Here is a 25,164-nt window from a genome sequence, read left to right as displayed (position 1 = left end):
GAGGCCGGTTGAGCGTCGGAGATGCACTTTCTTGCACTTGCTTGAGCTATGAAGACCCAATCTTCTCAAATGGCCTAAACAAGGCTGTGGGAACCCCACCGGCAGTAAGGGGAGGCCACCGGCTGGCCATCGGCACAAAAACAATTCCATCGGCACAAAAAAGTGCCGGCCGGCACAAAACATTGCCGACCGGCAAACAGTTGCTGGTGCGGGGCAGTTTTGTCTTTCCACCTCGAGTGTTATAAAATAGGGCTTCAAGCCCTATTTTCTCATTCTTCTCACGCCGAAAATTCTTGCCCTCTCTCTCTAGAGTGCTTCTCTCTTATTTTTCGCCCGTTTCTTCGCGTTCTACGCTCGTTTCGTCGTCGGATTCGCGATCCTCTTCGCGTTTCGGACATTTTCCACCGATCACATTCTCGTTTCGGTGCCTCGTTCGGCGTTCTCGCCTTTTCGGGGTTCGTTCCCCTCACTTTCCTCTTCATTTCCGTGCCTTTTCACATTCCGGCCTTCCCGGCCATTTCCGACCCTCTCAGGAGTTGACTTTTCGGTTGACTCTTCGCATTCCGGCTCGGTTTTCCCTTTTCCGACCATTTTCACACCACTCTCTACATGGCGGACGACATTCCACGTGGCGGGACTCCCCCGGACCACGAGATGGATCCCGGGCTCGAGCTCTTACCACTGAGCGAGCGCCCGTTCGACCCGGCGACCTACCGGCCGGCGATTCACGTTCTGCCCCCAGACGGCCTGCGTCAGTTCTGGAGTTTCGAGAGGTGCGCGGCCCCTGAGCTACTGCTGCGTGAGCCTACCTCCCACCTTTCATTCGGCACTCCCGAGGTAACTCTTCATTTTCTGCTTTACTTTCTGCAATGTAGGATACAAAACTGCCATAGTTAGCTGTATTCTTTAATTGCTGAAATCTGATATGCCGTAGACCGTAGTTGACTGTAAACATACATACAACTGATATCTGCTTGAGACTGACACATGCACACACACTGCACTAGCCCTGAATCACCCAAACACACAGCACACACTGCATTCTACTGCACATACACTGGTACCCAGTATCCGCCTGAATCTGACAAACTTGCATACATGCCATATCTGTCTTTTCAAAATTGCATTTTGAATGTTGTCTTGCCATTGTCATTTTCTGTTTGCAGGAGGGTTCCCATACCATTCGCGGGTATGGGAATACTGGTGCACGGGAGTGGTATGACGAGCTCCCTGATGCGGTCCAGCGCATCGTGGATCGGGCGGGCTTCGGCACCTTCTGCCGAGGGCTCTCCAGGTTGTCCACCTGCAGACCTCTTCTTGCCGCTCTGGCGGAGAGGTGGTGGGACACCACCGATTCTTTCCACTTTTCTGCCGCAGGGGATATGACGATGACCCCTTATGACTTCTCGATGCTCACAGGCATCGGGGTAGGGGGTGATCCGATCCCCTTCGACACTGACATGGATGAGTGGACCGCCGTTCAGGTCCATCTACTGGGGGAGGCCCCACCGCTAGCTCGTCCAGGCTTCGTCCGATACTCTTGGTTCGAGGCACAGTTCAGGGTCCAGCCCGTGTTGGGGGAGGAGGTGCAGATGACTCCGGAGGATGAGGAGAGGTATGCCCGCGGCTTCCTCATGTTCCTGTTTGGGACTACTATCTTCGCCGACCGGGCGAACACCGTGCCTCTCTGCCTTCTCAGTGCACTGGTGGACGTCCGAGACATCTTGCACTACGACTGGGGCGGCGCTGCTCTGGCCACCCTCTATGGGTACATGAGCTCGGCTTCTCGCGGCAGCGGCCAGCTGCTCGGAGGTTACTGGCGGGCTTGGGAGGTATACTTCTTCTCCGCTTTTTTCATTTCTGTCCGATATTTTCTGTACTCTGTACACTGCACACACTGTAGTCTGCTTTACACTTACTGTATACTGTACACACGGCACACACATACATTCTGCTTCACACTGACTATACACTGCTCACAATACGCAATACACGGCTCAACACACGGCTCTGCCATTTCTGCTTCATTCTGTATATCCTGCTTTATCTGATGGTCATACTGACATCTGTTTTGCAGTTGTGGGTTTACGCCTACTTCCCTAGGCTTGCACCCGTGCCAGTTGCGGAGCCTCCTCCGGCTGTTCCCTTCTCGAGTCGCTTTGACGGGGGATGCACCCGGCGACCACGGGAGACATTCGGCTTCTTCCGCCGATATTTCGACACCATCACCCCCACAGAGGTATGCTTTACTTTCAGTTCGTTTAGCTTCGCTTTCCCACTGCATGTTTCAATAACAGTAGGTAACAAACTGTCTGTTACTTTCAGATCACATGGCGGCCATGGGCTTCCTTGCCGTCGGCGATGCGGGGTCGGTTCCCTGGTGCTGAGGAGACCTCGCGTTTCCGGATCTTGCTAGAGGGCCCGGTCTGTCGGGCTTGGTACCTGGGGGAGCGTTTTCTACGCCAGACCCGCGGGTTACCTGAGCAGATAGTCCCGGCTCACCCTCCTGCAGAGATGAGGGAGACCGAGGGGCTGACCCCTGAGCAGCTGGATGATTACTCCATCGGCTGGGAGGAGGCCGGCTTCCGAGGCACCGGCGACTATCAGGAGTACGTGCGGACGTACCTGATGCGACCTTTGAGCGGTCGTCGAGCAGAGGGGGCCAGGCCTGTGGCATCGGCGGCTGGGGCCGGAGCAGGAGCAGGGGCTGGATCTTCGAGGAGGGCCCGGGTCCGTGGCAGGGGCGGAGTGCGGGGAGGACGAGGAGCTGGTTGGCCTGCCTTGCCCGCTGTGCTAACTTTCCAGGGGCAGGGTGGGTCGACCTATCAGATCCCCTTTGCCCCTCCACCGGCTGGGCATGAGTTCGTTGACGTCCCCGACCTTCCGCCGGTATGTATCACTGCACTTCGTACAGTTATTTCATTTCAGTTTACTTGATATTCCACAGAATACTAATGCATCTGATACTTTTGCAGGCTTCTTCTGAGTACACCCGTCAGTCGTTGGCGATGAATGCCTCGATGATGGGGATGCTCCAGCGGACATTTGACCTCCTGGCCGTCTACAGCATACCGGTATGTCCTTCTGACACTGGCCTGAAACCATTCATTCACTGCTTTACATAATCTGATGCACGGCACAACGCCCGATACACTGATCTCACAGCATCTGATACACTGCATACACTGCATTCTGTACTGTACTCTGTACTGATAAACTGCTCACGGCATTCTTACCCTGTACTCACACACTGCATTCTGCACTGATAAACTGCTCTCGGTATTCATACACTGTATTCAACATTGCATTCTGCACTGATAAACTGTCTACAGTATACTGATGCATTTCACTTTTGTGTACTTTTTCAACCTCCTTTCCAGATTCCCATGGCAGGAGGTGCTCCAGCTAGACCTGCTGTCCCTACTCGGGGGAGAGATGAGGAGGGCCGGATATTTCCCCGCACTAGGGGTGGGCGTACTCACGTCGGGAGCAGCTCGCGAGCTCCAGCCCCGGACGATGATGACGACGAGGAGTCAGAGGCGGAGGCAGGGTCATCGGAGGAGGAGACCGGAGACGGTTCTAGCTCGGGCTCTGACGACGACGCTGATGATGCTCCTGGACCCTCGTCCAGGAAGAGGACTAGGACAGACTGACGGCCCTTGGAGTGCTTGACACAGATGCAGATTTTTGCTATCTTTTCTTTCTTTCCTTGTACTTTTCTTTTTGGTTGGTAGATAGATTACCTTGTACTGCCGCAGGCAGGTTTTGTTTCCAAAGCTTGTACATTTGAAAAGATAGTGAAATGAAACAGACTTTTTATCTGAAAAAGTGTTTACATTCACACATTTCATGCATTGCATCGCATCTCATCATGTTACACCTCAATGTAAATGGAATTGATTGGTTGTCTGAAAATTGAACACTTGCACTGTAATAATCAGATAACTTAAACAGCCAACAGCAAAATAACCCAAGCAACCCACTGCCTGATTCTTGACACACAGCCCTTACTCTGTTGGGGATTGATCTGCATACAGCCCATAACACAGCATTCGATTCATTCTGCACACGGCGAATTCTCAAACAAACAGCCCAGTCTAATAGGACGGACCTCAAAGATGGAACCGGTTGGAGTCGAAATGCGTTCAAATGTAGAGAATGGCACAGCATTCTGAGCATAAGCGATTTTTGAAATCGAATGAGGGTTTTTCAAACCGGGATGTCGAGCCTACAACCGAACACAGCAGGGAGGACTCAAATATAAAGGTACACGACCTAAACACAACGAGACACGCTCGGGAGAGATTCAAAACAAAAGACGAGACCGTCAAATCAAAGAGACACGACACACAGACGCGTAAGCGAAGATGGGAGACCTCGGACCACGAGGAGCCAGTTCAATCTGGGTATTGTTTCCCACCCTTTCTCATTTGTGATCCTCACATCACTCGACTCTCAAGCTCGGATTTTCTCTCAAAACCCTTTTCCTCACTTTTCTCTCAACTTACACCTCTCTATTCTTCAATCTCTCATTTTTCATCCCTCCCCGGGGTGACTGATGGATAAATAGAAAGGTGTGGGTTCATGCTCAACACCGTTAGCTCACGGCTATTTCTTCCGGCGGGCAGCGTGCTCTTCTGGCAAGTACGTTGATGACGGGGGAAAGACAGAATGCCTGACTCAACTGTGCCCCTAGTTCATCATTTTAACCATTCTTTCGTTTTTGCTTTCTACTAAAACGGCTTTGATCAAAACGAGAGTTGGATTAACGTACTTGTTCGATTTTTGATTTGAAAAACATGCAAGTCAAGCTGCAAGCACTGAAAGTTTTCCTTTTTGGATCCAAGACAATGGTCCGATTTTGGAAAATGAAATAGTTTTCGAGAAAATAGTCAACCTCAGTAAAAATTTTCAAAAACTATTTTTCAAACAGCTGATGCTCAACGAGCATGGAACTTACTCTTCGAGATGCGCAACCTCGGATCGGAGGCAATGGCAAATTGCCCCTGGTTTGAAGGGGGTGGGAGGCAACGGAAAGTTGCCCCTAGTTTGAATGGCGTCTCACGACGGCTTGTGGCAACGGAAAGTTGCCCCTTGTTTGGATGGTGCCGCAGCAAACTGTAAACAGTCTTCATTGGCGGTGGTCGAACTCTCAGACACAGAGATGACGAAGACGGTCACAACACATATATGGACACAGTCACCTTGAAGGGTGTTGGCCACTGGACTTTGGGATGAGATCGAAACCATTGCATGGACTGAGACGCTTATGAAAGCGTTGGGGGCTGGACTTCATGATGAAGTTGCCTACGTATCCCAAACATGGGAATCAAGCCTCACGTAGTTCCGGCTAAGGTCCACTCGGGTATTTTAACCTTCACTTTGTTTGGCTCTTATTTTTGCCAAGGCGCCCAATGCGGGTTTTCGACCTTGCGAGCTTCTTTTCATTTCATTTCCTCTTTTTTTGTTCTTTTCTTTCTCTCTTTTTCTTTTTTTTTCTTTTTTTTTTTGTTCTTTTTCTTCTTTTTCTTGCTCTAACTTTTGCCTGGGTCGCCCTTCCGGGTTTTCGGCCCAGCGAGCCTCTCAAGGGTAAAAGTGTAGCAAGTTCATGCCAAATGGTTTCTTGAAATTGAAGCCTCTCTGTGTCTAGGAGAACGGCTGTTGCACTGATTCGCGGAGAATCCATCTCGGTTGCTCTACGAGTTTCTTCCGACGAGATCTACTCCTTCTGATTCGGCTTTGGTGCCTCCTGCTCGAGGGCTGTTTCGAAACTGGCCACACGGGCCTCCATGGCGTTTGTCCGTTGAACTTTCTAAACATTCTGAACGGGTTCAAACTCGGAAAACAAATAGGTTGAATCTTGAGACTGAGAGTGATCCTAGGCTGCGCAATCTCAAGAGTGATTCCACACAGGTCTTCGCAGGGCTGCGTAAAACATTTGCTTTTGAAAGTTTTTAAGAAAGCGACAAATCGCTCGTGCCGAAGATAGTGTGGAACCAATCTGGATCAGGCCAGGGTCCTTCTCAGTACTCACGCCGACAAGCATGATTTCATTCATAAAAAGGCTCAGCACGCCTCTCTTTCTCTCAAAATGATCAAAATTTTGCAAAACCCGAGGAATTCCTTCCCCTTCGTTTTCATCACCGCAGTGTTCAAAAAGTTTGTTTTGTTGAAAAACTTAGGTTAATGCTATGAGTTTGGCGCGCAGGAGAGCAGGCGAGATGTACTGTCAGCCCATTCAAATTCTCTGGTCCTTATGCCGAAAGCAAGCATGAAGGTTGAGATAGCAACAGCTGTTTCAATCGGCTTTGTTGGTGCAACTGGCCCCTCGGTAGAGACAGACTCAAAACAAAAACAGATAATAATTACAAAACAAAACGGTGTTCGAGGCAACAACCCCAGAATCACCTGGTATTATATACAACGGGGACTGACTCGATACAACAAGACAGACCCTTAAGCAAAAAAGACTGACTCAAGGCAAAGAGACAGACTCAAAACACAAGACTGACTCGGCATCCAAGCCGGGATTTACAAAACTCGGTTTCACCGATGCTCAAAAATGCGTGCCAGACGCTTCATCCAAAAATGTACCAAATGTTGCCCGCAGGCGGTTCACTTTACATACTCGCAGTATCTGAGCCCTCGAAATCCAACAACTGAGTGGTGACGGGCTTGCCCGAGGTGGGTGGTAGGATAACCTTGTTATCAATCAAATCCTGCACTTCATGACGAAGGCGGGAACATCCATCGATACTGTGACCGGACTGCTGATGGTATGCGCAGTACAAGGTAGCATCATGAGTGGTGGGGAGATTCTTCGGGAGTGGCCGGGACTCCAAAGGCTTAAGATGCCCATTCTTCGCCAATATCAGCAATGCCCTAGACAAAGGCATGTGGAGGTCGTGAAAGGCCCTGTGCCCTCGGGGCAGGTACTTTGCAGTTTGAGGATTCTTGCCAGATGCGCTGGCGAAAGGATCAGCTGGCGCTGCCTTGGCTTTTTGAACCTTTCCCGATGCAGGGGTGGGAGCTACTGGAATTGTCTGGGCATGACGGGGCCCATCCCGGTTTTCTGTCTGGCTTGAACTGCCCTTGGTTGGAGCGGGGAAAGCATCATCTACAGCTTTGGTCACTATTGCAGATGTTTGTTGCTTGTTCATCCCTCTGGCCTTCAGAGCCTCGACTGCCCACAGCAGTTGCTCAATAGGGTCGGCGTCTACCTTTGCCTTGTCCTTTCCTTTGGCCTCAGCCTGATCGAGGGCCTGGGTTGGTGCTGGCATATCATGGCTATAGCCGGAAGCCACCTCTGGCTGGCTGAGCTCTATCACAATCCGCCCCAGTAGCGGGGGCTCCTGTGGTACAAAATTCCCGGCGTACGGCGCCGCTGGCGGTGAAGCCGACATTCCATAGGCGAGGTCTACCATAGACCTTTGGAGATCGCCTATCATCCCCATCAATTCGAAGGTGGTGGGCTCACGAGCCTGGTATAACTGGGGAGCCCAAACCGGGTGCACAACGGGCATCCTGGGCGGGTGTGACATACTGATATTGGCCTCACTCTGGGGAGCGGTCCCCTGCTCTGGTGCGGCTGTCATAACCACAATTTCTTCTGAACTTTGTGCCGCCATAAATCTTGCCTCAGTAAAGGGGGACACTGGCTATTCTGTTTCAACTCTGCGACTCTCTGAACTGAAAGGAAAAACAGACAGCATTTCAGCCCAAACTGATCAACCACGGGTGTAGCTACATAACTGTACCCTTCTACTGATCACTGTTCCCAGAAATTACTGTTCCCGAAAACTGAACCGATACCCGCGGATAACTGATTCTCACAACTGATACTGATACTGGTGTCCCCAGGTTTGATACTCAAACTTGCAAACTGACATGTGCGTTCCTGTAGAGCAACACTCTAAAAGCACATAGCAAGTAAAGAGAACAAAACACCCCTATGTTGGGGTAGGGTTTCCCTGTCCTATTTTGTCAGGAACTAGGGTTTCACTACGCACACAGCGGTTTTCAAACAACCTAACATCGGGTAAGCAACCTGTCCTAACTTGGAATGGTCACTATGGATTCCGAATATGCACTAGGTCGAATGGTCAAAAGGGTGCCCCGGTAAAACCGGGGTTTGTGTTCCCATGCTGTCAGAGCCCATAGCCGGTCAGCCTTATGGACATGCCTTGACAAGACAAGCCTCCGGCAAACCGTTCAGGAATGGCAGATGGCAAACACTGTGTTCCTAGGCGCACCAATGCACATGCAATGCAAAGAAACACATAAATGAGATCAAAACAGGATATCACGAGTTCAAGTCAAACTCTCTAAAAATCCCCAGCAGAGTCGCCAGAAACTGTAACAGCGCCCGCGTGGGACCTCGTGCTACAGTTCGGACTCTCGATTTGTGTCACGGTTCTAAATCTGAACCAAAGAGTCCAAATCTGGCAAATCGTTTTGAGAAACAGATTTTTGAAAAAGTAGCGCCAAACATGGACTGCTTTGCCAGATACAGAGTCGCCACCTAAATATTTTTTTTATGGGAGAATTTAGGAAACCCTGACTCGGTGCCGAAGGCCACATGTCCGTCATCACCGGAGTTGTCTCGGCTCGGGAGCTTGGGTACGATCGGGGAAGGTCAGCTATGAGCACCCCCTTTCGCCCGGTCCGAAGACCGGCCTCTACTAACCGTGATATCCGTTTTTGAAAACTTTACGTGCTCTTATTCCAATTATTAGCCTAGAATTACTATGTTATGCGCACAGCAAACAAGTATAGACTAGATTGCCTAATTTGGAAATAAACATTGCATATCCGTTTGGTTTGAAAATGCTTTGGAATTTGCTACTCGCAAGTAGGCTAAAATACGGATTTCAACGAGTTTTTCCAACTCAAACAACCCAACCTTCACCCACAGGCATTCAAAGCAGTTTAACACATAAGCATCTAGCCACATGTTAAGCATGCTGTTATGGCAACATTCACACTCATGCGATATGCTAAAGCAGAAATACTTACATAGTACTCCGTGCCAAAACAAAGAACTTGTTAGCAAACATGCATGATCCAAGTCCATGTGAAGTGCCTAATGCATCACATACAAAATGTTGCTAGAATAGGCTCGGCTATCCTAAACATGTCATGTGAAAATGCACAATTATCACGTATTCAGTTTGAAAATTGAAGTATTGATGCAATTAGCGTTATGTACCGAGCCTAATGCATGTAATACAAATGCATGGATGCACACATGCATAGCATAAGGTATGCTAAATTAGACGTGCCCTAATACTAACCATCAAAGCAGGTAAGTAAAAGGGAAGAAAGAAGCGGGGATTGGAAGACATTCACACACCCACACACACTTATTACAGATTTGCCCTCGCTCGGAGGGACCAAATAAATATTACAAATTAATTAACTACGCAAGCTAATTAATATTACAAATTAACTAATTTAATTAACAAATTAAATTAAATTAATTAAAGCAGGAAAGCGTCTCGGGAAACGCGCCACCATGCACAAGCTGCCTCTGTTTTCCTTCCTTTCCTCCTCTGGAGGCTGTCAAAGCCTCAGGACTGCATCCTTGGACAGAGGGGATCATCACCGGCTGAATAAAACTTCCACCGGCAGTGTAGTATGGCCATCGGCACAAAATAGGGCCTGTCGGCAGAGAAAATTGTGCCGGTCGGCACATTACACTGCCGGTCGGCAGAGTATTCCTGCAGAACCTGCAACTCACAGCAACAGAGGGCAAAACAAGGCATGGCAGCATATTTCAAGGCATGTATGCACTAACCATGTCTCTTATCATTGTGATGACTCAAAGGGACATATGCCTCGGTTCTCGGACCACCAATCACGCATTTCCATGCATGATGGCCCAAGAAACCAAGTATGCAACTTTGGTTTCAAATGCATGCAAACCAATCAAACAAATTAGGCCCAATTCCTATCACCAATTCAAGGAACAAGGCATGCATGCAAAATGCAATGCAACCTAGGCATACAAGCTAGGAATGCAACATGACATGGCAAAACACTTATGCAAGCATACAAGCATGCATATGGCAATACAAATGAGTGCAAAGATGGACTTAAACATGAATTAGGCGACTCTAAAATAGGCCTAAAACAGTAGCCAAAATGGCCAAAACAAGAAGCCAAAACACATGCACACATACACATGATGGAAGGCCTACACTTAAGCACAAAACAAACAACATTCAAGCACACTTGAAAGGGACAAACATGAACAATTAGCATGCGTTATAAGCTCTAAAATCATGTTATAAAATGATGCCAAATCAAGTTATAAATCAAGCCAAGCATGCACCAAAAGGCCTAAATGTTCAAAGCAAATCAATGAGGCATTGAACTACACTTTAACAAGACCAAACATGGCATGCATTAAACAACTAAAAACAGATTTTTAGCATGTTAAAACAAGGCCAAAGGACTCCTTAGATGGCATCTAAGTGGCCCAAATTCAAAGGCATGCAAAGGCATCAAAACATGGAACATTGCAACACATGCTTCCAAAGCATTAAAGAGACATGCAAGGCAACCAAACAAGCATGGAAATGGGACTGAAATAGCATGTAGGATGATTCCAAATCACCAAAACAATGCAAAGATGGCATGCTACACATGCACATACTCAAGGCCAACAAGCCCAAATACAAAGGAGCTATATAATGCATGCTAAAATCAACCCAAATACTTATGGACAGACCTAGAACATGGCAAAATAAGCACATAATCTTCACAAGACTAAGCCTAAAACATGCTCCGACAAAGGCTAACAACCTAGACATGTTAAGGCACAAATATGGCATTACAAGGCAACTATGCTAAACATGCATGGAGTTCCAAAACCAACTTTAAATCATGTTATATCATGGATATATAAGCATGAAAAACAAACCAAACATGCTCAACACACACTCAAGCATAGGCTTCTTTAAGAGGCCAAAATGTGCCCTTTTCAAGGACAACAAGGAGAGGGGGTGGCCCTCTCCTTCTTGGGACTTCAAAGGATCATCTTCACCACTGAAATCCCTCAAGATTTCAGTGGTGAAGAGACCTCAACACCAAAATCCCGGAGCTAGCACAAAATGGCTCAAAATGAGGCCTTTTGAGGCCTAAGGGTGGTCAACACCCCTCAAACAACAAAACACTCTTAATAAACAATAAAGAGGGCTTAAAAATAGAACTTTTTTATGTTATACAACAAGCACAAAAACAGCTCTAAGGTAGGTATAAAATCAAAGCAAAAATAGGGGAAAAAGGGACTAGTTTCTCACCCTTGATGCCTTCTTCAACAAAGATGCTCCAATGGCCTCCTTGAGCTTGAATCCAAGACAAAAACTTCAAAACACACTCTTTGGAACCTCAGCTCCAAGAGGAAGGTGAAACACTAGGTGCTTGTGTGCAATAGTAAGGCACAAAACACCTAGTGTGCAAAATGAGAGGGAAATAGAGATAGAAAGTGTATGTCTAACCCTAACCCTAGAAAAACCAGAGCTCTTCTCTGTATTTCTCTCCCTCAAAAATGTCTAAGCCTCTCTCTCTTTGCCTTAGAGAGAGCTCTCTCTATAAGCCTCTTGTAAAGCTTACCAAACAAGCTTTGCAAGAGGGAGATCCCTCCATACACGTGTATGGAGGGGAGCAAAAGTTATACAGCTGTCCAAAAATATCTGCAAAAGCAGATGAACAGCAATCGGCCTGCAAAAAATGCCATCTTGGCCAAACAAAGTGCCGACCGGCACAAAAAAGTGCTGACCGGCAACAAATAGTGCCGACCGGCAAACTAAATTGCCGGTGGAAGCAAAAACTAGCCGGTGGCATCTAGCCACTGCCGGTGAAGGGTGGGGATGGTCTACAAGCCCCACTCTGCCTCTCAAAGGCAAGATGCAAGTGTTTGGTGCAAAACCAGACACTAAACGGTCGAGTTCGGGGATCCTGAGGCGGGGCGCGCGAGCCGAGACCTCCAGGAACTCCAAACGAACACAAACATGGATAATCACCGAGTGTTCAAACGGTGACGTCCAAGTCTTGAGGACGGTCAAAAATGGGGTGTCTACACCAACTTGACAAGCATGCTACTCTTCTTCAACTTGGATGACAACCATTGAACTATCTGTGTGCTGACTAAGAGCCCCTATCTTCTTCTTAGCATACCCACATCAGTTCAAATCCTTATACAACAGGTCTTTAAAATTCATAATTGAAGAACCAATTAGAATAATTTTCTACCTTCTTTTGGGAGAATACTCTTGAACCCCAAGGAGCAACACCTTTTGCCATATGTCTTTCTTTCTTTGCTGGCTGTTCTTTAATTGCTAGCCAAATTTTTAGTCATGTGTTTTCTATGTCATGTTCTATGTTTAGCACTGAATTGAATCTTTTAACTTTATTAGTTGATAAATCAAAATATTAACCACATGTAGCAAATGGGAAAAAAATTAGGTAAAAATTAATATTGTAATACATAGTTGTACATATAATTTTATTACATAATTAGAAATAACTCTCTCATATGAAATGAGATTAGTGCACTTCAAATTTTTCTAGGAACAAATGGGTGCAAACAAATTGTCAATATGTTAATTAGAAACATTTTATTCAATCAATACTTCTTGGGTGCAATATATTTATAATTAACATCTCAATCAATTTTAGAGGATTTGGATTCAATTCTTTCTAATTAATGCAGAGGCGTGTCATCCTCTAGCAACTATTATTCTAGTGGTGAGACCTTCGACTTGAGGTATGAGGCTTTGAAATGTGATTGTGTGCTAAGAGTTGCCATAAGGGTTACCAAGTCTGACAAGCTACCTAAAGGGACCCTGTATTTCATTTGTAAGAAGAGAAATTGTCAATTTTGGAGGTAGTGTACCCCAAAATCTGTGACGATGGTAGAGAGGCTGAGGAACGAGAGAATGCTTGATCAAAATCAAAATATGGAGACTGTAGGACTAAAAGTGAAGAACCAAATGCTTGAGCAATCCAATGCTTTCATGAAGCAGCTTGTTGTAGGTCTGCTCACGATTTGTATTGTTATGTCAGTTGCATTACTCTTCAAATGATGACAGGTGTCGTTTAGAGATACCTGGTGTTTTTGTGCTAATGTAGTTTACCATGAACTATTGTACTAAGCTTTGTACCCAATGAATGTTGACGTAGTTGCCATGTATGGTTATTTTGTACTAATCTAGCTGTTGTAATGCAAGCACTGATGAATGAGTTTGTTTTAAATTTTTCTTTCTTTCATAGAATGAGTACCCAAGAGGAAACACAATCTAAAATAGGAAGAACAAGGGAAAATCAAGTCAAGTACCATCCGTTAAAGCTCACTGGGATGCAAAATCAAATGAAATTTTTATTAAGCTTTGTGTTGAGCAAGTGAAGGTTGGACACAGACCTGGTACACACTTAGATAGGGTCGGGTGGGAAAATGTGATAACTAAGTTTAAAAGTATGACTGGAAAAGCATACCATTTAAAAGTATGATTGGAAAAGCATATCAACGAATACAAATGAAAAATCATTGGGATGTATTGAAAAAAGATTGGCTTTTACGAAATAATATGTTAAGGGGTGAGACAGGCTTAGGTCATGATACACTGACTGGAGCTATATCTGCATCTAATGAGTGATGGACCAAGAAATTGGAGGTAAGTGAATTGCTTAATGTACATATTCTGTTTGTTTTTTTGTTTAAACAGACCAAATTTTGTTACTTGAAATTGTTAAATTTTCCTTTGTAATTGTTACAAAGGTATCCTGATGCTACTAAATTCCGACATATGCCATTGCAATTCACTGAAGACTTAGACATACTATTCTTAGATGCAGCTGCTATAGGAGAATGGGCATACACTCTTAGCTTAGGGGCTATACCACACACTGATGAGACTCTGGAGGAATTTCATACCTTACAAGATATCAAACACTGATGGTTCATCAACCAAAAGCAAGACAAAGAAGAAATTTATTGGTGCAGCCCTACTTAACAAGACACTTGATCGTATAGCCAATGTGGTTGAGTCATCTTCAACACAGACCTCATCAAGATATCCTTCAATTGTAGAATGTTTGACGAAGTTGGAAAGCATCCCTGGTGTGTCCCTGGATGATGAGCTGTATGTATGGGCTGCTAGATTGTTCTTACGAGACAAGCGTCGTGAGTTCTTCATGACTCTTCCTACAGATGAAGTTCGGTTGAGGTTTCTAAAGTTGGAGATTGAGATGGAGAAGACCACCACAGGTTATCACGGCTAATTATTTCTGAAGTTGGGTGTTTCTGAATTTCCTAATTATTTCATGTTTAAGACCTTTATTAAGAATTTTATTATTAATTGTGGACTGTTGTGTTAGACTTATTATTTTTTTTCTTTTATTAATATTGACTATGTTGGACTTTTATGTTAAACTCATTATTTAGACTTTTATTAATATTTTGTTGGACTTTGATTAGGTTGGACTTTGTTAGTTGAATGGTTGGTGGATAGGTAGCATTTTCTCAGTTGAATGGTAGGTGAATAGTTGACTGGTTGAATATTAGTTGAATGGTTGAACGGTTGATTTCAATCTTGAATATGAATGGTAGGTGAATGGTGAAGACTTTTATATATATGTAGAAGTTCTCCAGCTGGTTGTGAGAAAGGTTGAATTGCCTTCTGCTTGTTGTGCTGTATTTATTTTTTGTACTGAATTTCTATCTATTGTTGTTGCTGTGTTGAATTTGGATTTGTTTCTGGTTTGAATTTTAATCTATTGCTACTGTATTGCTGTGTTCTTTGAAGGTCTAATTTTAGGAAGTTAAATTTGCATGTTGTTGTTGGTTTTAATTTATATATCTTACAAAAATGTTGACAAGTCAACTATTTAGTATGATTATAAATTTTTTTCTTGTTGATTAAATTTAGTATGATTAAATTTGCATGAATCAAAAATGTTGTTGTTGTTGGTTCTACTCAACTATTTAGTGTGATTATAATTTTCTATGTACCTGGCAAGTCAAATTTTAGGAAGTCTCATAATAATGATATACAGAGAACCCAAAAAAAAAAAAAAAAAAAAAAAAAAAAAAAAAAAAAAAAAAAACCGAAAAAATGAAAAAAGAAAAGTGAGGTGAGATTTTCAAAAAACAATTTAATTTAAAAAAAAATATTTTCTCATAGAAATGAAACGATATGAAACTGGCCCTATTATTTTTTGCTAGAGATGAATATGTGGATTTATTAGTGCATTTTACATTTTGAGCCAAAAGCATTTCTGATTCATTATTGCATTAAGTTTAATGTTTAATTTGAACGCAATAACCTAATTAAAATTAAACTAAAATTGTATGGACTAAATTATTAAAATTGAAAATGAAATTTGAGTTAAACTATAAGATTAATTTTGCTTGAAGTCATGATGATTTATAATGCTTAATTTGGACTAAAATCTAATTAGAAGAAAAGCAAGGTCATTCTTGTAATAGTAACTAAGCCTTTAAATCAGTAGGTATTTTGAAGATGAATAACAGTGATGACGATGAATGAAATAATAATCACCATGACGAAGATACTGAAGATGAAGGCAGAACATCGCAAACCCAACAACATAATAACATGCTCTTAGCTACGGCGGCAACAGTTGCAGTGACATGTGCGGCAAATTATTTGATATAAGAACTGTGTAGGACATCTAGTTTAACAAGGGAAATTTGATGGTAGAATTATAAGAAAGGAATCGGACAAGAATATTTGAAAATTTTCGAATGGAAAGAGGGGTATTTTATCAATTGTGTGATTTGTTACAGGCAAAGTATGGCTTTGAAACTGGACGAAAAGTCTCGGTTCAGAAGCAGGTTGCAATATTTTTGTATATTATCGGCAGTGACATTCGAAACAGAAATGTCCAAAAACGATTTCAACATTCCGGTGAAACTATTTCAAAATACTTCAAGAAGGTGTTAAAAGTTGTTACAATGTTATCTATTGATTGGATAAGGCCTTAACCAAGAAATGGTGTGCATCCATATATTCGAAGCAAACTCAAATATTATCCTCATTTCAAAGTAAAAAAATAATTACAAGTGGAACTTGGGTGTTACATATAATAATGTTGGTAGGATATTTCTAATAATCTGTGACTAAAAATATTTTTATTAACTATTTTGTAATAGGATTGCATTAGAGTAATTGATGGAACATACATCAAAACATATATATCTCTAGATAAACAACCTTATTTAATAGGTAGAAAGGGGTATGCAACTCAAAACATAATGGTTGCATGTGACTTTGATATGTGTTTCACATTTTGTTTACCAGGATGGAAAAGAAGTGTGCACGATACTCGGATCTTCTTGGATACAATTAGGAATCCTAGTTATAATTTTCCAAAACCACAAGGAGGTAACTGTTTTATATTTGATTGTTACAATAGATGCACCACACTCACATCTCCATATTTATTTTTACATTTATAATTTCTTACTTTAATTTCATTTTGAAATTTTAAAATAGATGAGTTTTACTTGGTGGATGCCGAGTATCCAAACATGAAATGATATCTTGCACCTTACAAAGGAGAGAGATACCATCTAACTGAATTTGAACATGGTTAACCCCTTCAAAATGCACAAGAAAAATTCAACTTGGCACATTCATCACTTAGAAGTGTAATGGAAAGAACGTTTGGGGTTTAAAAAGCAAGATGGCCGATGATAAAGGATATCCCATCAAACTACAAGTGGCCGACCCAAGTCAAACTTGTTTGTGCAACAATGGCAATTCATACTTTCATCGGACGAAGTGAGTTTCACGATGTTGCATTTGACTCTTATGATAGTTTCACGGATTATGTGCCTAATGAAGAGGAATGATCTCCGTTTCAACAAGTATGTCATAGAAATGATGTTGCATGTGATCACAACGGGATGGAAGTGATGAGACATAATATTTGTATATCAATTTGCAGATGAAATTAGGAGTTCTAAGGGCAAAAATGACAATTACACAGCAAAAAGTTATTTTACAGCTTATTTACCAAACACTACTCTGCTGCTTAAATCTATAATCACATAGTTACACCAAACAATTTACCAGCTTATGCTCAGAGCTATAAGCTATAATTTTTTAAATTGTAACCTATAATAACTTTTCCACAGTTCTATCAAACGAGACGAAGTCACAGACAACCTTATGGACTCGCAATAGGTGACATTGGTGCTTGATAGCCTATCCCGTTAATGTTTATAGCGAAGTCCCTTATGCTTACCTATCATTTAATGCGAGGCTTGTGCTGTTAAGTATAAATAAATAAAATTGCACCTTCACCACTACTTATAGGTTTTTGTGATATGGCAAGTGTCTTGATCCTAACTTTTTTTTTTTTTTTTTTAATTGAGATTTTTATAATAAAATCACTGTCTTACTCTTCAATATATGGTATTTAAATTTATTTTAAAAAAATTTAATACAAAATTTAATTGTGTTATACTAACCCTACATATATTATTATTAGTAAGTGATACAACAATGTACTAATCTTAAACTCTTGAGGAACTTTTGAGACGCAAAGGGCTCATCTTTTGAAATTAAGAAGGTAAGAAAAATTGAAAAAATCGACCAGTCTGATTAAATTGGATTAAATCAATCATATTTGATTGATTTTTTTAATACGAATCGATTTGTGTAGTTTTGAAATTTTTTATTTTTTTTTAATTTTTGGTTCGGTACTAATTTAGACATCTTCTATACCAATTTTCACCGAAACCGATAAATTTTTTTACATATAATATATATATTAAACATATAATGAATAACAATGCCAAGCTAGCTATGTTATGTTCAATTTATTTTTATTTATTTATTTATTTATTTATTTTGGCTCTACTTGATAGATTTGCAGTTTAGATTCACGGGATGATGGTTTTAAATTTTAGTTTTGTTTTGATGTCTAGACATTAGATTTTAGATCATAACTTTTTTCTAATTCTAATCCAGTAAAAATTTCAAGCCTTAGTATTTATTAATTTTGTTTGTTTGTATTTTTGTAAATGGTTGGATTGGATATGATTGAATTTATGTACAAATGCCTAATTTAATATTTTATATAAATTATTTACTATATTTCAAATTTAAGAAATAACTCAATTTCAAAAGTACTTAAACTGATTAAACAACACTGAATTGAACCGTTTGAATCAATGCGATTTGGGGAAAAATTTGGTCTCAATCGGTTCTTGATATATTAAAACTGACATTATCGATTCGAAGAAAAATTTCCCCTAAACACCGATTGTCCTAAACCGATTACCTCCCTACCTAAAACTTTTAGCTTGTCATCCTCAATCTAGTTTGATGGGCTATTAAAAAGTGAATCCATTCTCTACATTCTTAAAAATTTCTCTAGGTATATATATTAATAGTTTGCACAATTTGTTCACTTGACTTCTTCAAACTTAACAATATGAAAAATGAAATCTTAATTTTCTAATAGCAAACTTGTGTACAGGTACAAGCATAGTATAAGGACATATACATGACAATTACAGTGCAAAAGATCATTCATACTTAACAAGAGAAGTTGTGGTTCACTTATCTTGCTCTATGAGGCCAAAAAAGTCATTTCACGTTTTTCCCTGCAAAGCAAAACAATTACCTTTGAAATGCAATTCAAATGATTCAAAAGAGCAGTATTAGATCACTGAGCAACATTACTGAGCAAACTGCTTGATGAAGGCGAGCTTTCTTCACTTAACCAATGGTCCTGAACAGAAACAGGGCTAAAATCCTTCATTCCGCCTATTGACTTGACACTATTAGCCCTAAACTGCCTCGCAAACAGACCTCTATCATCCAATTCGGGCTTCTTAAGAGTTACGCCTAGTGGTTTTTCGCTAATGTTAGATGATGAAGAGTAAGATGATGCATTTGACGAAACTATTACATTTCCTTCTGAAGATGCCCATCTACTGAGCCCGGTTTGCTCTAATTCAATCGCTACTTCAATCATTGAAGGCCTCGTGTCTCTGTCATATGCAAGACATCTAAATGCCAGTTCAGCCACCTTGTGCACCGATGAAAGTGTCCACGCATCTGTCTGTGCTTCAAGTAATGGGTCAATTATCTCATCCAACTTTCCTTTCGCGATCCTGTCCACTGCAAGAGAAGCCAAATTCACTTCATTCTGGGACCGATTAAAGTCCACTGCCTTTAATGCTGTTATGATCTCCACAAGAACAACTCCAAAGCTATAGACATCGCTTTTATCAGAAAGATGATAGTTCTGATGGTACTGAGGATCAAGATAACCTGGTGTCCCCTGAGGGGCGGTGGAAATGTGAGATGATTCTGTCATACCAAGCCTAGAAAGCCCAAAATCTGCGACTTTGGATTTGAAATTGTGGTCCAAAAGTATGTTGCTCGACTTGATGTCTCGATGATATATTGGGGGGTTCATTGATGAATGTAGGAAAGCTATGGCTTGAGCAGTCTCCATGGCAATGGTGAGGCGAACCGGCCAAGAAAGTCCATTGCTTCGATCTTCATGCAAGTGATGAGATAAGGTTCCATTTGGCATGAACTCATACATGAGGATTTGTTCGCTTTTTTCTACACAGCAACCTAAGAGGCGTACGAGATTCGGGTGGCTTACAGAGGAGAGGAGTTTAATCTCATTCATCACTTGCTCAATGCTGTCAGTGTCTCTTTGTTTGATCCTTTTAATGGCTACCCATTCGTCATTGTTGAGTTTTCCTGCGTAAACTGTCCCATAAGCACCAGTTCCTAGTTGTTGTTTGTCAGAGAAGAAATTCGTGGCTCTCTCAATTTCTTTATAGGGATAAATGGGAATGCAAATTCCTGAAGATTCATATAATCGGCGTCCTGCTCTCTTCTTGTGATTTAATTTGGAACGCTTCCGAATAAAACAACATGCTAGACCCACACTGACCATTAAAGAAGCTCCTGCAGCGATTCCTGAGAAAATAGACTTGTAAATTCAGAAAGAGATTTTGAAAATTTCCCGCTTAGGCTAGATGCTTAATCCTAGTCCTAGTCGCTTTTTAGCATAAAGATGCTCGGTGTATTAATATTGGAGTAAAAATTGAAATTTTTTGCTATATGGTAGTGTAAACCGAAGTCATATATAACTCTCATAAGATTCACATGTGCACAAAAAAATGTGGATATATTGATTTTTTAGCATTTTTTTAACCAAATAAGAATGCCTCTGACGTTGAAAAGCAGTAAATTAAATGTTGTGTTTTTGGCAACCAGTAAGAAAAACTGGAATTACCTCCAACTAAAACACCGACTCGAGTCGTACCACCACATTCACCTGACATGTACTTTGCAGGGTTGCATGCTGAAGAGTCTGTTCATACAAACAAAAACACACAGAAAACTATAAATATTAATTAGAAGTAAAAACAGTACCTTAAATAAACAGTATCACCCAACATCTATAGAAGCACATTTTGGCCACAACACAAAGATCTTCATGCTTCATTGCTTGGTATAAATTTTGGTCCTCAAGTTGCTAACTAACTGCTCTTATTAGTTCTAGAGCACCATGCTGAGTTAATATTATGGGATTAAAAAAAGTAGCTCCCAGTTAGTACACATTAATGTGTGTTTAGGAAGGGAAAGATTGTGTGTCTTCTTTGATATTGGGGCTGTAAAACAAATGAAGTTATTCGAGCTCAATTTGTGAAAAATTTTGTTCGAAATCGACTTGCTATTTAAACAAACAAAACTTAAATACATTTTAAAGCTCCTTAAGTTTTCAAGACAATTTTAAACAAGTTATCACTGGGTTTGATAAACTTGATTAAATCTCGTTTAAGATCGACTCAAATAATAAACAACTTTTAAGTTAAAATACATTTATAAACTCATTAAATTTTCAAAATAAGTTTGAATACTGACTTATTTAGAACCAAAACAAAAACAAAAAACTATTGAAGGCACAAAAGGACATTGTATTTATCCCAACAAGAAGAAGAAGAATAGATGAGAGGGACCCTCATTGGCTTTGTCAATTAGGTAAAATAGTCATATTTAATTCAGGGTTGAAAACAGGCACAATTATCGGAAAAAAACAATCCCCACCACCGCACACCATGATCAAACAAACAAATATGATGAAAGAAATTTGGAGGGTTAGGCTAATGGGATTGATTTTGACTTGATTCCCTCACACACCAACTGCTTGTACAGAAAAAAAAAAAGAAAAAGAAAAAAGAAAAAAGAAAAAAGAAAAAGAAAAAGAGTTCTAAAAATATCCATTGATTGATTCGATTTTGTGGTCATTATTTTTGGCTAAAAAGGCTATAATAAAAAATAAAAGGTCAAATTACACTAACAGTCCCTATAGTTTGAGGCTCGTGTCATTTTGGTCCCTGATCTTTTAATTGTGACACATTTGACCTTAAATTTTGAATCTTGTTCCAAATAAGGATAATTGAATATATCATTGCTTAATTTCAAGGACAAAATTGTCAATTTGATAAAATATAAACTAATTTGACAAAAATAAATATCAAAAAAATATTTTTAAATTTTTAAAAGCTATTTCTACCCACCAAAAATAAAATTATATAAAATTGATAAAAATTACATGATTAATTTGAAAAATTGATTTTAAATGATCATCATCCAAACACATAATAAAAATTAATTTGGTAAAAAAAAATATCTAAAAGATTTATCAATTTTATATAATTTTATCTTCAGTAGGTATAAATAATTTTTAAAACTTTAAAAATATTGTTTGACATTTATTTTTGTCAAATTAATTTATATTTTATCAAATTGACGGTTTTGCTCTTGAAAAATCTAATGGTATCTTCAATTGTCCTTATTTGGAACAAAATTTAAAATTCAAGGTTAAATATGTTACAATTGAAAAGTTAAAGACTAAAGTGACACAAACCCTAAACTATAGGGACCGTTGGTGTAATTCACCTAAAATAAAATAAAATAACTCACAAGATGAACTTTTCAATGATTGATTTATATATATATATATATATATATATATATTTTCATATGGTCATTAATTCACAATATTTTAATATTACAAATTTTTATCTCAATATTACAAAGTAATGGAAGCCTATAATAAAACAGAGGAATTGTTATTTGCCTTTTTTTTTTCCTCCCCTATCTCATATTGTGTCTTGATCAAAAACAAAATATTCAATACATTAAACATAAAAAAAAAATCATTGGTAGAGATAAACGGAAAGCCCACAAAAAATATGATGGTAGAAATTGCTCAAATACAAGGCCGACCATAATTTTTAAAATATTTTTCTTAAAAAAAAAATACATATGCGTAAGAATTAAGTGTTAACCAAATTGGGAAAAAAAGATTTCACCTATTATTATTTTTTGAATCAATACTGCTGTGATTATCGAAATCACCAACTTCTCCACTAAAATTATGCATCATCAAATTTGATGGTACTTACAGATGCGAATAAGATGATGTATGACTTGGATAAATTCAGTGATTCAAGGTTTGAGGTGAATTTTTTTTTTTTTTTTTGGGGGGGGGGGGGGGGATTAAGGCTTAATTTTTGAAGTGGATTGGTTTTTTTTATTTTTTTGGTTATTTTAACCTAAACTAAAATGATTGGTTTGAGAATGATTTTTTGACTTTTTGATTTTTTTTACTTTTTTTATGAGAAAATAGTGTAATGATTATAAATTGAATGTGATATTTTATTTGTTGTAACTAAATAATCTATTTTATCTTTTGTGACTATTTTAGCCACAAATCTTCTTCCCAAACGGATCTTAAAATAGCAAACAAGACCGCACTATCAAATTATCCTTTTTATTCATTGTTATATATTCTTTTATAAAAAAAATTAAAAAATCAACTAAAATAATTAATTCACGAGGGAATATAATATTTTTCTTAATTTTTGTGAGTTGGGTATTACCAGCTAATTCTAGCAACTAACCTTTCCGGCAGCCCAAACCATCTCGATACCCATCTCCGACGAACCCATCCAAGCACTGGCACCGATATCCTCGCCCTCCATCAGTCGGCGACGAAACATTCGTACAATTCGCATTGCCCGAACACATACAGTCCCCATCGAGCCACCACCCAAGCTGAACCACCTGAACATCCAACGACACCGCCGAACTATTCCCCATCGACGAAACCGAGATCGCCGAGAACAGAGACTCACACCCTTGACTCTTTACATTCGAATAATTAATAAACTCATTCTCTTTGTTCTGCTCCGAATAACAACTAATATTGTTCTTCTTCCTCGATCCACAATCGAGCAATTCAAAGTGGGTTTGAACCATCGTGGTCGGAATCACACAGGCCGTGATGGGTGATGTACAGTTCTGCAGCAGAATTCCGTTTTTCGAAGTGGGTGCGTAGTTTTGGGTGAAGAGGCCGCCGAGGAATTGAATCGGACGGTTGCATTGGGCCGGAAGGTTGATCAGGATGGTGTCGGATGTGACGGTTTGGACCGGAAAACCGTCGATCACGGCGGTGCCGTTGGCGGTGCATTGTAATTGGATTGGGCAGCCGGCGGAGAACCCGAACGGAAATGGGAAGTACGGCGGAGCACCACCGCATGATCGGCTGCAATTGGCCGGAGAGTGAGCGACGATCGCCGGAGCAATAAAAGCGAAAAACAAGATTGTTTTGATCATCTTTGCTTAAGAGAGATCCAGTTATGGTGATTGGAGGATTGATTGATGATCATCAGAAGCTATAATGATGAATTGATTTTCTTTGCGGTGTTGAATTCAAGTGAGAGAACAAATTAAAAATAAATAAAAGATCTTGGGAATCCCTGTAATTTGGGGTTTTGATATTGATTGGATAGAATTGAAAAGCTAAAGAAAATAAAGAAATGAAAGAGCCCATGGGAATCTAAAAAGACTAGGGAGAGAGTTTCCTCTTTTTACACCTCTGTTGTCCTTGTTTTCAAACTTCTTTGTGGGTTAAGAACAAAATTAGTTATTTAAAAAACAAAAATGCTTTAAAGCTCTAATATAGGAGTTCTAATAGCTCTAATGGGAATGTAGGACCCACTCTGATATGATGTTTGTGTCTTGTCTTGTTTTTTTTTTTTTTTTAATTGCTTGGACACATCACTAGAGCTCAAATTAGAGCTCTAGATTTAGAGCTCTCTAGCATCTCCCTTTAAAAAAAGGAAGCAGCTTCCGACTTTAGGCGCTGTTCAGCTCATGAGGACTCATTACACGCCTCGTTTTAATAATTTAAATGATTTAATGTACAAAAATTTTTGAATGTTATATTTGTGTAAAAAATTACGTTAATCGGATATTGATAATTATCTCATCGGTTTAGTTTTTTGTTAACTGTTAATTTATTTACTATCTATTTTTTATACAAAACTGATTTGATCACATAACTATTGATATCTGATCAATATAATTTTTTACAAACAAATAATACTCAAAGAATTCTACATATTGAGCGGTTCAGATTATCAAAACAAAATTTATTGTAAGCTTTTATAAGCTAAACAGTACCATCCAATCTAATCTCAGACTATAAACAATCTACTCCCTTAAAAAAACTATTCTTTTGTGGGACATGGTTACATCAGCTGAATGATTATTTGTTTGTACGATTTGGGTGACTTTCACACTTTGTTTGCAAATGTGAGAAAATAATTAAAAAATTATTTTAAATTATCACATCATTTTATTAATTTTTTTAATATATATATATATATATATATATTTGTAAAGTTAAGAAATCAAATTCAAAAACGGGTCTTTATATTAATTTATAATTTTTTTGGTGACTTTTATAGTAAATTACAAGTAGTGTAATTTGAGAATTGGGTAAGAAGAGGCTAAAGTCAATACCAATTTGATCGCGTTTTAGAAAAAAGTAAAATTTTGCAGCACGAAATTCACATGATTGTATGATTTTTTAAATTGTTGAGACAGTATTTAAGAAATATCAAATAATTGTTGATGTACTTCTTGAGATTCCATGCGATGCAATTGTATGATACACACATCATTGGATGTAGTTTTTGTTTCTGAAAATTCATTAAATCTTTAATCTTTATTTATTTATTTTAATTCTTTCTTCTTTGTTTTCTTTTATTCTTTCTACTTTGTTTTCTTTTTTTTGTAGAACATC

At 40.0% G+C, this 25,164-nt stretch overlaps 1 protein-coding gene and 1 long non-coding RNA gene across 2 annotated transcripts; one reads left to right on the top strand and one right to left on the bottom strand.

Annotated features, from left to right (window-relative positions):
* The first annotated feature begins 1,658 nt into the window (after positions 1 to 1,658).
* On the top strand, positions 1,659 to 2,653 carry LOC145821264 (uncharacterized). The gene is made up of 3 exons (XR_014363289.1): positions 1,659 to 1,832; positions 2,078 to 2,239; positions 2,326 to 2,653. It is a non-coding gene; the product is annotated as an uncharacterized LOC145821264 (long non-coding RNA).
* A 15,816-nt stretch (positions 2,654 to 18,469) lies between these two features.
* LOC114284386 (wall-associated receptor kinase-like 14) lies at positions 18,470 to 24,030 on the bottom strand. The gene is made up of 3 exons (XM_028227291.2): positions 22,976 to 24,030; positions 20,299 to 20,376; positions 18,470 to 19,979 (listed from the first exon to the last, which is right to left on the bottom strand). Exons 1-3 carry the CDS (start codon positions 23,688 to 23,690, stop codon positions 18,703 to 18,705), a joined length of 2,070 nt encoding a protein of 689 aa, XP_028083092.2. The 5' UTR covers positions 23,691 to 24,030; the 3' UTR covers positions 18,470 to 18,702.
* Between the last annotated feature and the right edge of the window lie 1,134 nt (positions 24,031 to 25,164).

The sequence above is a fragment of the Camellia sinensis genome, chromosome 3, assembly GCF_055761805.1.
Source record: "Camellia sinensis isolate YWXY chromosome 3, ASM5576180v1, whole genome shotgun sequence".
In the NCBI taxonomy this organism is placed as follows: Eukaryota; Viridiplantae; Streptophyta; class Magnoliopsida; order Ericales; family Theaceae; genus Camellia; species Camellia sinensis.
This window is presented reverse-complemented; position numbering and strand designations above follow the sequence as displayed.

Bases quoted from the DNA above. Each gene is read 5' to 3' on its own strand.
- LOC114284386 (XM_028227291.2), bottom strand. From the start codon at position 23,690: ATGATCAAAACAATCTTGTTTTTCGCTTTTATTGCTCCGGCGATCGTC. The intron at 20,377-22,975 runs GTTAGTTGCTAG...TTGTATGAACAG, and splicing joins TGGTTTGGGCTGCCGGAAAG to ACTCTTCAGCATGCAACCCT. The intron at 19,980-20,298 runs GTAATTCCAGTT...CTATTTTCTCAG, and splicing joins AGTCGGTGTTTTAGTTGGAG to GAATCGCTGCAGGAGCTTCT.